This window comes from Serinus canaria, chromosome Z (assembly GCF_022539315.1).
Source record: "Serinus canaria isolate serCan28SL12 chromosome Z, serCan2020, whole genome shotgun sequence".
Classification (NCBI taxonomy): domain Eukaryota; kingdom Metazoa; phylum Chordata; class Aves; order Passeriformes; family Fringillidae; genus Serinus; species Serinus canaria.
The window spans coordinates 13250613-13264004 of record NC_066343.1 but is presented as its reverse complement, the minus strand read 5'-3'; the positions used below and the strand labels follow the sequence as shown (position 1 = coordinate 13264004).

At 46.9% G+C, this 13392-nt stretch overlaps 3 protein-coding genes across 4 annotated transcripts in view; all 3 read left to right on the top strand.

The window, feature by feature from the left end:
- Window positions 1-13392, top strand: part of GRIN3A (glutamate ionotropic receptor NMDA type subunit 3A) — a 384347-nt gene that overhangs the window by 175855 nt on the left and 195100 nt on the right. The gene's annotated exons all lie outside the window — the stretch shown is intronic.
- On the top strand, window positions 2510-12356 carry LOC115485155 (post-GPI attachment to proteins factor 4-like). Of its 2 annotated transcripts, none has more exons than XM_030237524.2 (2): window positions 2510-2626; window positions 8908-12356. In XM_030237524.2, exon 2 carries the CDS (start codon window positions 9019-9021, stop codon window positions 10204-10206), a length of 1188 nt encoding a protein of 395 aa, XP_030093384.2. In that variant the 5' UTR covers window positions 2510-2626; window positions 8908-9018; the 3' UTR covers window positions 10207-12356. The 2 variants fall into 2 exon arrangements, with proteins under 2 accessions (XP_030093384.2, XP_050843026.1); XM_050987069.1 differs by lacking the exon at window positions 2510-2626 and adding an exon at window positions 2762-3059.
- LOC127059068 (post-GPI attachment to proteins factor 4-like) overlaps window positions 2513-13392 on the top strand; it is a 32738-nt gene continuing 21858 nt past the window's right edge. Inside the window, exon 1 of the mRNA XM_050987071.1 lies at window positions 2513-2626. The gene's annotated coding sequence lies outside the window, so the exon portion shown is untranslated. The remainder of the gene's footprint in view (window positions 2627-13392) is intronic.

Here is a 13392-nt window from a genome sequence, read left to right as displayed (position 1 = left end):
ACAAATGCTCAGTGCTATCAGAGCTGTTACAGTGGGTGGCAGAGGGGAAAGGTGCTTTCACAATGGAAAATACTGGGATCTGGATGGTTGAGCTGAACCTTTGTTACCTGGATAAATTCTTATCCCAAGATTTTTTCTGATGATAGTTTAAAGTCCTATCCTGTTATTGTACAGTCTGAATAATTTAATAATTAACTATTTCTTCTGAGCATTTCAGGTTGCAGTTAGGTTACTGCAGGAGCAGTTGGGTCCCCAAATGTTCATCTCTGCTTTCCAAAACCCTCCCAGCTTTCCAATGCCATTTGGTGTGGGGAACTGCATGGACAAAGTTACCCAACTAAAACAGAACTCACCTGAAGAAAAAGTTCGTTTTTCAGGTACATCAGTGTCCCTTATGCTCATGCACGGCAGGAAACACCACCATGATAAGAATGGATGAGTAATCAGGAATTAGAGGCTTCCACTGTCCTTCTGTGCTACTGCCCCAAAATCCCTTGAGACTCTTTTCCCTCAGTCTTTTGGGCCTAACAGAAGCTGTTTTAAAAAAATAATTGTTTAAAGATGAAAGTCAAGTGTACCCTGAAAAGCATGCAAGTGAGCAGAGAGGAAGTTGCGAAGATTGCACAGAAATCACACAACATTACAATGACCTAAATATTTATGCCCAAAGATAAGGCCTTTGGGCCCCTTTTTTTTCTTTTTAATTTACTATTCCTGGTAATAAATTCTGCTGGCTAAAACATCCAAAATGTATTCCTGGGTGCAGTGTAGTAAGTGTTTCTGCTGATGCTGCTCAATAGTTATTCTCCCACGTGCAAAAAACCCCATGTTTTGTTTCTGCAACTCTCATCCTGGAAAGAACATAATAACAGACCTTCTAGGAATGTATAAGCTTTTCCCCACCTCTAGTACTCTTACATACCCATTTTTCTCTGCTCTGTTCCAGAGTCTGCTGTGTTTTCAGTGCAACAAATTTTGGGGGCATGAGAGCATTTAAGTGGATAGTAGAGTATAAATCACTGTCATTAAAAACAGAAAAAGAGGCAGAGGTGGTCAGCAAAGAGAGATTTGGGAAAGCAAATCATCCGAGAAACTATGATTTATTATTTTGAGAGTAACATGCATCTTAGTAAGCTAATGGGCCTTCCAGCATGGCTAATCTGTTTCTAGGAAGTCACTACAGGAACCCAACTGTGGTGCTTGAAGGTGTTATTTTAGGCATTACTGTTCCTCTGGCTTTCTCCCCTTCTTCCATGTTGTCTCTGCAATAAAAAGCCCTAGGTGTGGGTCAGCAGAAGGAAGACTAAGGATCACAGGCATGCAAAGCTGATTTCCTTTGTTCATCATGCTTATAAGAGGGAATAATAGAAATTGCTACGTTAAAATTAAAGAATATATATCATGCTAGAAGCTTCTGATTACAGGACTGGACACTAGCAACATTCTAGTTGTGCTCAACAGAACATGGTATTTTACTGAAAGGACCTAAGGGATTTTTTTCTTGGTAGGTTTTTTTTTTTTTTTTCTTTCCCCGAGATTCTTCTAAGATGTAAAAGAAGTCTGAGCCTGAAACAGTTTAGCCCAAATACATGCACTTGCATTTTCTGGAGCTGCAGGCACAAACCCAAGGAGTTCCTACAATCACAGACAGTAAACTTTCCCTAAAGCGTCTTTCAGGTAACCAGTTAATTAGGTGTTATGGTCACAGGGTTGAAGGATGTGTGTGTATGTAAGAGCAGGGAAGTGGAACACAGAGAAAAGCACTGGGGGTGGGAGGAGGGGGAGTGAACCGGTCAGAGGCAGTCTTGGGGCAGTTTGATAAAATGTCTGAATCCTGAACAGGCTGATATAAATCTTTGTGTAGCTGTTGAGCCTCCCCACTTCAGCCAATACACCTGTGAAGACTTCACTGCAGACTGAAAAAGCTTTTTACCTGTCAGTGGGTGACACGCACATAACCAACCTGCTGGTGACTCTTGACACTTTTCTGCTCGAGTTTGCGGAGCCCCGGTGATCCTCTCCGCTCCCGGGAGTGAGGCGAGGGTCCGGAGCATCCAGCAGGTCCCAACGCGGGAGAGCAACGCCCCCGAGGCGCAGGAGCTGGCGGGGACACCAGGCAGAAGTGACATCGGGCAGAGAGGACACCCGGCAAAAGTGACACCCGCCAGAAGTAACACTCACTAAAGGTGACACACGGCCCTGGTGACACCGGGCAGATGTGACACCCTGGCTGGGGAGGGCCGGGGAGCTGCGCTGCCCTGCGGCTGTCCAGCCGCTCGGGGACCGCAGAGCAGGAATGAGGAGCTGCGCAGCCGCCACCGCCCCGTCCGTCCCCCTGGAGCTCGGAATTTACTCCCGAACCTGCTTCCAGGGCTGGTCCTCTCCCCTGTGTGCGGTGACCCCCTCCGGCCATCTCCCCTTCCCCTCCTTCCTGGCGCATCCCTGTACTGGCAGAGTCACATGTTTGGTCTTTGATGCCTTTAATCCCACCCTCAGCGCCCGAGAGGGAGGAGAGAAATTTGCGGAAGAGAAGTGAGCCACACGCAGAGAGCAGGATCCCGGCGGGAGCGGAGCCGCGGGAGGGAGGGAGGCGGGAGCGGCCGTGCGGGGCTACCCAGCGGATCGGGTAAATCTCCCGCTCCGATCGGGGAATGGCCCGCTGGGACCGCGCTGTCCCGCAGGATCCTTCCCCTTCCCCTGTGGGGGATAAGGGACGGGCGGTGCACCGAGGCTGGGGAACGGGGAAGGGGGGGGGGCACGAAGTTATGGCTGATGCGCAGCCCTAACTGCTCATCGGGACTGGGCTTGCCTGCTGTGGCTGCGGCATCCAGGCAAGCAGGGAGGTGAAAACCCTCCAGGGATCGAGGAGATGTTTCTGTGCTCGCTCCGGGGATATGCCTGTACGTGGTGAGGAGCGAGGGCAAGTGGCCAGAGCCTGGCCGCGCCCCAAGAAACGGCCCCTCCCTTAGGGGAGATGAGTGGAACTCTCAAGGGAACGGGGAAAAGCCAGCCAGCTTCTGCCCTGAGCTTGGTGCCACCCGGAGGAGCCCTCGCCCGAGGTTAGAAGCGTGGCCAGAATCTCTCTGGTCTGAAATCTGGGCAAGGAGCTGAGGACTGGGTACGCTGAAATGCCCTCTGTGTGTGTCTGCAGGAGAGCAGAGAGTGGAGGTGGGATCAGCTTTTCTTATCTAATGCCCTCTCCTCTTTGACCATCCCTACTGAGGTAACTGCCATTATTCCCGGTGCTTTACGGGTCACCTTGTGCTACCTGGCAGCTCTCCCGAAGGGAACGAGGAGCACCTAAGAAACTCAATGGCCGAAGTCGCTGATATTTAGAATCAAAGGCTGTTGAGGAAATTTGTGCTGTGATGCAGCCAAACATGAATCGATGCTGATGTACACTACAGGTTCCTGGGCTTCTCTCCTGCAGTCATTAAGAAAATAATTTATGTACAATCATTAGGGCACATCAGGTTCAGCAAGCATTTGCAAGCACAAAAGCCAGGAGGAACACCCTCCTGCACACGTGAAATCTGCTGATTTCTTGTCTGTCAAACAAGGGCATTACTAATCGTACCAAAGATTATTTTTCAGCTTGTGCATTTACCTCATTTTCTCCCCTTGGGGCACAAGCAGATCACCAGGATCCCCCAGAACCAGAGTATTCCCAGGGTATTCCATTCACCACGCCTTCCTGTGCAGGATAAACACTCTGGCTTCTGCCTTGTGGGGGGAGGGGAGGAAGAGAGTGTATATTCCTCAGGCACAAGTGGTGAATACAGAGAAATCAGTAGTTTAACAATAGTAGAGAGTCTCTTCAAAGAGGAATGCTTTTTATCAATATGACGAACATTTTTCTTTCAAACAGACGTTTGAATCACAATACTCTGGCTGTTGTCTTGTACAGTTTTGCATTTTGATTGTTACATAGACCTGTCCTAACCAGAAATTTACAGGTTTGTCATCAAAGGCCTTTGTTCACAAATATTCTATTTCCTTATTCATGTGCTTTATTCTTCACAGTCATAAACAACAGTAAAGGTACAACATCTGCAGTGCTAGCAGCCATCACTGCATCTGTTCCTTTTCTCTCCTTCCATTCTTACACCCACAACTCTACTGGCACCAGTGAATTTTTAAGAGAATTCATCATTGTGGGAATAACAAAAAGGTGTTATTAATGATTAGATAATAATTACATTTAATGATAAAAATTGTAAATGGTGATTAATGAATAATTCAATTATAATTTAATGGTGATTTAGCAATGATTTAACAAAAATTAATAATTAATCTGTGATGAAATGGTAATTAATTGAACCATGTTTTAGTTTCTGATTTCAACAATGATTTAAACCATGATTAGGCTCTGCTACTTACTATACTTCTACACCTAAAGCTATAGCTGGATATATAAATGTCATGAACATACAATATGCATTTACGCTAAATGTAAAATATGTTTCCTCATTATAGACATCAGGGGTTGGGTAAGGGGGTCTTAGCCTCCAGGAGTGTCCTTGAGCAGTGTCCCGGCTCACGGGGAGATCTCCAACCAGCCACACAAGAGAGCTCTGTGGGCTTGCAGGGGTCACAGGAATCTACAGCCCACAGGGACTGAGGTAGCCAAAAACTCTTCTGCATCGGTGCAGGGGTGCAGCTGTAGCAGCTCCAGTTTTGTCTAATCCTGGTTCAGGTGGGTACCTTTAGCTCCTGTAAAACATGGCCTAGACACCTGAATTCCTGGGAAGACAGGCCTGGCAGAGTCACAGAATGAGGCAACTTGGAAGGGACCACAGTGGGTCATCTGATCCCACCTCCCTGCTCCAGCAGGGTCATTCCAGGGCCCATTGCACAGGATTGTGCCCAGGTTCTGAAATTTCTTCAGTGAGGGGGACACCACAGCCTCTCTGGGCAATCCGTTCAGTGCCCAGTCATTGCACAGGGAAGACGTTCTTCCTTACATTCAGGTGGAGCTTCCCAGACATCAGCTCCTGCTTGTTCCTCTTGTGCCACTGCTGGACCCTATGTCCATCTCCCATCTATCCCCCAGGCCCCTCTCCTAACCTCTCCCTGGACACACTTACAGATGCCCTCTCAGCCATCTCTTCTTGAGGCTGAACAGCCCCAGCTCCCTCAGCCTTTCCTCATATGAGAAATGCTTAAATCCCTTCATCATCTTTTGGAGCACAGGTAGCTTTTTCTCCAGCCTTTCCAGTCAAAGGGAAGGGGGTTTGAAATCTGGCAAACCAACAAATGGTCACAGGATTGGTGCCACAGCCAGGGGTGTAGCTTGGACCATAGGATGTACTTGCAGAAACCTGTTGGGACTGCTGGGGTCCTTCTGATACAAAGAGGGAATTTCAGTGACAGGCTCACCACGCTGGTAAGGGCCTTAATTTAAAGCTGCTGTGGGAGGGGAACTGCAAGCCTTTCAGTGTAAAGCCAGGGGTAGCAAGAGAGGCCCAGAACATGGGTAAGGATCACAGATCAGCAGGAGCATTCAGGTAGCACAAAGGAATTCCAGCCATTCTAGCCACTACTTTGCATTCATCAGAGTCCAACTTACCTGCCTCTGTGCAAAGGCATGGGGAATGAATACAGGGAGCTGGAGTCATGGGCACACTTGCAGGGCTGGCAGCTCCTTGGCATCATGGCAATGTGCTGGGTTGGCTCCTGAGACTGCAGTGGTAGAATGGAAAGATACAGAATCTTTAGCAAGGGCAGGTGGGGGAGATGAGGAGGGGTCACCCTCTATGTCAGTGACCAGCTGGAGTGAATGGAGCTCTGCCCAGGGATGGATGAGGAGCTGTCCAACAGATGATGAATCAGGATTAACGGAGGACAGGGACAGGTGACTTTATTGTGGGGGTTTGCTACAGGCCATTGCACCAGGACCACCAAGTGGATGAATCCCTCCATAGACAGACTCTTGTGATCACAAGCCCTGATTCTCTTGGGGTACCTCAACCCCCTGTCACACCTACCAAAATCACAGACAGCTCTCCAAAGTCATTGCCTGAAGTCTGTGTTTAGCCGATACCTTGCAGACCTCTTCTCAGGCTGCTCTCCACTCCTACTTCCATCTGATCTGACTGCAGGGTAGAAGCGGAGGGAGCATTGCTTTCCCATGGGATTGTCCTGCAGGGAGGCAGCCAGGTGAAATGGGCTCTGTGCATGTTTATGTGATCAATATACATGAGAAACAAGATAGAAGTGGGGGAAATATCTGTAGTGAGTATATATTGAGTTCACAGCCTCTTTCACTGGTGGCATAGTCTTATCCTCTTAGTTCAAACAAAATGGACAAAGTGTCATTCATCTGCCACAGCTATGTCCCTTGTTTCTTAGTGCAGTAGCTTTCAAACTGTGCTTCATGGATTTCTAGGGGTTTATGAACAACCTGTCAAAGTTAACTACAGTCTGATGAGATTAGCAAGCCAGCCTATGATGAAATTTACATTCCAGTTTTAACTCTGCAGTTTCCTGTGTTACCTAATTGGTCACGGTTACACCCTGCCTATTGTGCATTTTTACTGTTCCAATTGTGCTTAAATTCCATGTCCTTGGACGGAAGAGGTCTGTACATTCACTGACACAACCTGAGGAATGGCAGATCAAACCAGACAGCAGTGCCTTCAATTTCTATCTCATGCACCACATAATTTTTGCAAAGGGCCAAGTCCTCTGCCCCTCTCTAGCCACTTCTCTTACATTTCAAGCTGTCATTAAACTGTCACAGTGTTGCATCTTTAGTACACAGATCATAAGAAACGAAAAGTTTTAAGGGTGCTGAGAGCTTAAGTGCAGCAGCCCTGATCTCTGCTGACTTACCTGATGATAAGATGACAGATGTCACTCATCATCTACGAACAACAAAAGAACAATTGCTTTCAGCAGCGCCTGAGGAGGTGAGAGAAATATTTGGTACCTGCCAGTAAAATGCAATCAAAAACAACTACTGGTCTCTTACCATTAGGGTTCCTCTGATGGTTTTTTAGCAGCTCTTGCTGGGATGGTTTGGATTTTCTAGGGAGCCCAACTCCCAGTTTGGCCTGGAAGTGCAACAATCAGATCTGTAGATGTTTGGCTTCTGCTGGACACTGCTGTTGTCAAGAGGGGCCTGACACACTGCAGAACTATTATCTGGCACCTGACCTGCTGAAAGCTGTCAGAAAACAAGAGGAATTGCAGATGAGAAAAGCTGGCCATCTGGCCCAGTAATAGGGATCAGCTCATGGCAGGGACCTCAGGTTCTGGAATTTGAGGATATCTGTACAGTCCCTGTCAGCATGTCCATATGTTACAGGAGATATCTATGGCTCCTTGGGAAGCTTCCATTGTATTCCTCAGATTCAAGCAGGATGTTTGTCTCAGCACCACAAAGGCCTTGTCTCTGCCAGAGAGGGTTCATCAGCAGGGGAGCTGGTCCTAAGCTGGCAGGTCTTCTGCATGGTGTTAGGCTGGGGTGTAGAAAAGCTTTTCACACAAAGGTTTCATCTTGGGTGCTTCTATAGGATCAGAAGTGTTAAGTACCACTTGTGTGAGCACCATTACTCCCACTACTGCTATGGCCCAGTTGGGACTGTGACAGCCCATGACATTTCAATGACATTTTCCAGAGCCTGCCTTTGTCCCCTCTTTCATTCCTTTATAGAGAGATGACACTATGGCTCTGACCAAATGACTTCATCCAGCTGTTTTTATGTTAGGAAGCAAATGGCTTTTCCCACTGACACTGAGAAGAAGTGTAGATAGGCCAAAAAGAGTAATTTAATAATATAATTGTACAGGAATAGTTTTATCTCTGTCTCATGGTGCAGGAAGGAGAAAGCAGATGGTCTCTCTCATATTCTAGAGGAATCTAAAATTTTGCAGCTTTGAAACACATAGGAAACTTTTTTCCAGGAGCAATCCAGCAGATTAAAAGCAAGATTAGTGACATAAGAGAATTCATGTGAACAGTCTGATTGCCCTGATTTTTGTGTAAGCTTCGGAAAGCCAGGCTGTGAGGTGTTCAGGGCAGCCAGAGAAACAGAACAGAAAAGCCAAATACGCCAAAATCTAACTTGTGTGAAGGTGAATGTTTGCTTAAAGTGAGTGTGTGTGTATGTGCATAAAATATATTATGTTTTTATAGGAATTCTATATATAGAAAATTCTATCTATAGAATTTTCAGTTTAAAATTCTAGGCATATACTTTTAGATTGCATCCTTTTAAATAAGAAGTAGGAGTCAATGGCTCAATTACATGTAAATGTTGCTGTGCCCATGTATTTCACAGGGTCTAGTAAGGAGGAGACATCTGAGAGAAACAGACATGCACATTACCCTTAGCATACACAGGCCCTTAGTGAAGTAAATTGGTGGGTTTGTTATATGGCTTCACACTCAGGGGAGGAGTGTGAAAAAAACCACATTTGGAAGTGTGTGAGCAGCAGGAGGGAAACATATGTACCTCCAAAGAGGTAAAAGTTTGTCTCTCCAATATGTGCTAGACTAAGATACAAGAATTCTGGTTTTGCTTTGTGGCTGTGATCTAAATATTATTATGTCACTGTCACCAGAGACAAGTACCTAACCTTTAATTGAAAGGGATTTCCACACCTTGCCTGTTGTTACATGTTTGAAGCACAGTAACACACTAAGTCCTTTAGAGCTTGGTTAGATCAGAGTTCCTATGTGCTAAAAAAGCCTTAGGGGTCCTTTGCCAGGAATTAAGTTTGGCACATCTGTCCTCAGTGTTCCAGGACTATTCTGTGATGTCTCCACCACAAGGGATTCCACAGAGGCCTTGTATTTTAGCTTACTCAGAGACTAGTCCCCTGCTTTCTATTTTCTCTGTCAGTTCCTATTTCACTAACCATCCTTTTTTCTTGCTTTCTGGGCTTGGACAACCTGTACAGGTTTGGCAGCAACAGTCCCAGTGGTATCCTGCAGTCCAGGGAGAAGAATGCATTGGAAGTGAAGGACTGAGGGCATGAGTAGGGCAGGAGTGCCCTCTTTCTGCAGCAGTTATGTTCCACCAAGCCTGGCAGTTCTGTGGGAAGTGGTGCCATTGGTCCAGCCCTTTCATCCACCTCCTCACCCTGACTGTGGTAACTTTTGGTGTGCTGGCCCCTTTGATCTGCCACCGGCTCCTGCACTCTTACTTCTACCTTCAGCGCTGGCACCTGAACCCCATGAGCCGGGAGTTCCTGGAGCAGAACCAGCAGGAGGGCCAGGATGCCCTCCATTATTTTGAGAAGATGCAGATGCCAAATACCTCCGAGGCCTCCAGCAGTGACGCCTTCCAGCCCTTGCTGCTGATCACCATTATCACTGTGCAGAGGCAGAATGATTTCCACTACGTCTTGCAAGTGGCCTCCCACTTCCACCGTCTCCTCCAGAAATGTGGGGCGCGTTGCCAGAGCCACCGCATGCTCCTCTGTAACGTGGAGTCAGACCCCAGCAGCCATCAGGATGTCAGGCTGCTGAGCAGCCTCTTTCCTACGGTCAGTCGTGACAGAACTGGAGAGAATCCTGACCCTGGCCTGAACCAGTTCGAGAAGGAGAAGCAGGACTACATCTTCTGCCTGGAGCAGTCACTGTTGGTGTACAGCCCAGAGTACATCCTCCTCGTGGAAGATGATGCCGTGCCAGAGGAGGAGATATTTTCTGTCTTGCAGCACCTCTTCTCAGCCCGGTTCTCCAAGCCCTACCTCAGAGATGCTCTCTACTTCAAGCTGTACCATCCTGAGAGGCTCCAGCGCTACTTCAATCCCGAGCCCATGAGGGTCCTGGAATGGCTGGGCCTGGGCATGTTCCTGGGGCCGGTGCTGAGCTGTGCATACTGCCGGGCCGTGGGGCGGGCGGGCCCCGGCTGGTGCCTGGTGGTGTTCTTCGCCCTGTACAGCATGGCCCTGTCAGAGCTGGTGGGGCGGCACTACGGGCTCAAGCTGCGCCGCCTGCACCCTGCGCTCTACAACGTGGTGCCGGCCAGCGAGTGCTGCACACCGGCCATGCTCTTCTCCGCTGCCTCCGCCCGCCGGGCCTCGGGATACCTGCGGGGGCTGCGCTGCTGCCGAGGCTTCGCCAAGGACACCGCCCTCTACTCTCTGCTGCGGGGCAAGGGTGAGAATGCCTTCGTGGTGGAGCCCAACCTGGTGCAGCACGTGGGGATGTACTCTAGCCTCCGACTGAACAGCGACCCAAAACTGCTGTGAGCTGCTCCTGCCTTGCCGCACACAAACACCCAGAGCACTTGCCATGGGGCAGAGGGCACAGTGTGCAAACTCGGATTCTGTGCTGCTTGCACTGGGCATCCCGTGTCTCCACGTGGGTATAGAATAATTCTCTCTAAACGTACAAGTTTTCTTAAAAAATCAGCTTTTGTTCATGGAGACCCTATTTAATACAAATTTGGAACTAATCACCATGCACCACCTGGGAGGGAAGTGGAGGATTCCAGCTCACTCCCAAGCTTTTCTTTTCCCAAAGAAAAGCTCTCACACCAACATCCATGGCTTTCCTGCCTACTCTTCCTGGACAGTGGTTACAAAAATCCTCACCTTAGGGCAGCAGAAATGTTGGACAAAGTGAATGTTTCAAATTTAAGCTCATGAGGAGGGGAAGGCCTTATTTCCCGTCCTTACTAAGATCTCATCTCTGACCTGTCTCTGTTCCAAAGCTCAAAGTGGTTTTGAGCGGACCCTTCAAAAGCAGAAGTGTTTTGCAGGAACTTTCCCACAAATTCTGCCTAGATACTTCAAAGTTTTGAAGTCTCTTTAGTTACTTTCTCCCTATCTGCACCTCCACTATTCCCACTTCTTTTGCTTCAACCAGAGGCTCTTAAAAACAAAACCTCTGCTGCTTCATTAAAGGTCACCTCTGAGAGTTGGGATAGGAAAACAGAATCACAGCCACTGGTGTCACACAGATGGGCCCCAAAAGGACATTTTCATTGATACACAATATACATTGTACACAATGATTGCTATGTTGGTTGGGATCATCACTCATTGTACTGGATCCATTAAAAGAGGTCTTGTCAGCCATTGAATGAACTTAGACATTCAACATGAATTTACCTTGACTTTTCCTCAGCACAGAGGCAAAGGAAAGATTAGCTCAGGTGGGGTTGTTGTGCAGGATCCCTGTTCATTCCAGAGCTGTAATTCACATCTCAGCTGGAGTGTTTCGTTCACTGCTCCTGGCAGAAAGCAAAATACATGTGAGAAGCAAATACAGCTGTTCACAAGAACAATAAATAATAGCACAGCACATCAAGGGGCCACTGACAGTGACCATGTCTCCTGGTTGTTAGACATCTGGGAGAGGTACTTTGCACCAGGGCTATGGTCACAGTTAAATAGAAAACCTTACAGATGACAAAAGACCTCATACTGAATGAAAACAGGCAAAAATTGGGCATATCTGATGAAAAACCTACTTTGGCTTTAGTTAGCTTTGAGTCAAATTCATTTCAAGGTGGCATTTGGTTGAACTATTTTAAAATATTCCTTGCTTTGGAATGAACCAAGAAAATATTTTTTGCTGAGTTTAATCAGTGGGGGTTATTTGGGTTTTTCTTTTTGGTCTCAGATGGGCTCTGCTTTGAATTTTCTTCTCCAGCTCTCTCCCAGGGGATTTATGCCTTAAGCTCTTAACAAGTCTGATTGTAGGGGAGAAATACCTAAAGCTCTTGAGACATGAAACCAAAGAAAATGGCAACCCTCCCTCTGTCAGCATGGTGGGTATCAGTTACACAGGACAAAGGTTAGCTGAATGTAGTTAGTGCAGGTTAGCTGTGAGACAGCATCAGAGCAGTGCTTTGCTCTCCAGTATTCAACTGGATACCTTAAGAACATCTTTGGAAATTAGAGTAAAACTTCTTGTGGGTTCCATGCCATTCCAAAGGCAAGGCCTTTAGGCCTCCTGGCAGAGGAGACCATTAAAATGGCACAGGCAAAACCAAATTTTGTTCCCAGCCACTGGAAGCCCTGGAGATGCCAGGGTAGTCACACAGTGGCAGGTGGGCAAATCTCTCCTCTGGCTTCACTGTACTGGAGTTTGGGTGTTGGGGTTTGAGTGTCACTGTGTATTTATTCCACCAAGTGCCTGCACATACAACTGTTTTCTGTATCTTCAGCTGTGATTGTTTCAGTGCTTGCTCTGTTCTTTTATATCCTTGTACTGTACAAATCCAGGACAGTGCTCTGTTCTTTTCATTCTTATTCATTCTTGCAAAGAAAATCTCACAGTAAGAAATGGGAGAGAATGGAAAAAGGAGGAGGGGTAAGCAAACAAGCAAGCAAGCAAGCAAGCAAGCAAGAAGCTGTATCCAGTTAATAAATGTTTTGTTGTGAGGAAATTATTTATCCATTTGTCTCAAAGTTATTTTCCTTTTTGTCCAGTAGTACTCAATTTGATGTTTCAAAAGTCCCAGAGAGGTCAATAATTTCACTGCAGCTGGATATTAAGAACATGAATTTGAGGCATCCCTTCTAAACCAGAAAACAATTTTTATGGCATTAGAGGTGACAGAATTTGACTGCGAGACCGAAAAATGTGCAGAGGGCTCAGGGCTTTGAGCTCTCAGTGTGAGAGTTTCAGATAAACCAGCTGAGAACAAACTCCTTTGTGCAAGAAGCAGGTTAAGAAATTCTTTATGTCCTTCTGGGACAGTTTCCTAAAGTGCACAACTCACCTTCACAACAGAGGTGCTGCTTTGCTGAGCCTCAGGAAGCTGTTCTGAGTTATTCAGGTACTTGCACAGTGTCCACCCTGCCAGTGGGGCATCCCAGGAAAGGGTTCATGTGGCTGCCTTCCAATCTCCCAGAAGCAGATTGAGTTTTGTTTCTCTTTTCTGTGCTGCATGTTTTACTAGAAATTAGAAGTCAGGGAAGTGCACATCACCCTCAGAATGGAGAATAAGGGGCTACTGTGAATTCTTAATTCTTGTTGGATTTTGTTCTGCAGTTCAGGCTAAAAATGCAGTATTCAAACACCCAAAAGCCTTTTCCCTCTCTTTTCACTGAAGGGAGTGGAGCTGAGCTGCCCCATCTCAGACTACAGAAGTTCTAATGATAGTATTAGCTCCCTGAAATGTGCCCTTAAGAGCTTGGTTTCTTTCACTTTAAAACAAGCTTAGTGACTACTTTTGAAACAAACAGCATGGATTTGCTTGAGTTTTGGTTTGTTCCCAATAGTTTGGAAACTTCTTCAATGCAGCAGCTGCTGCTTGCACAGAGTCCTTCTTGATGGGCCATCAGCAGGACCCGAGGCTTTATTGTTCAAGACAGTTCAGGGGTAGTTATCAACTTAAACAAAACTACATTTGTTTCCAAAGATGCAGGCAGAACACAGGACATAAACTGACAGGTCTCTACTAGATTAGAAGGCCAAGAGGA

What these genes read in the sequence shown, in the direction of transcription:
- LOC115485155 (XM_030237524.2), top strand. Translation starts at nt 9,019, where the DNA reads ATGTTCCACCAAGCCTGGCAGTTCTGTGGGAAGTGGTGCCATTGGTCC.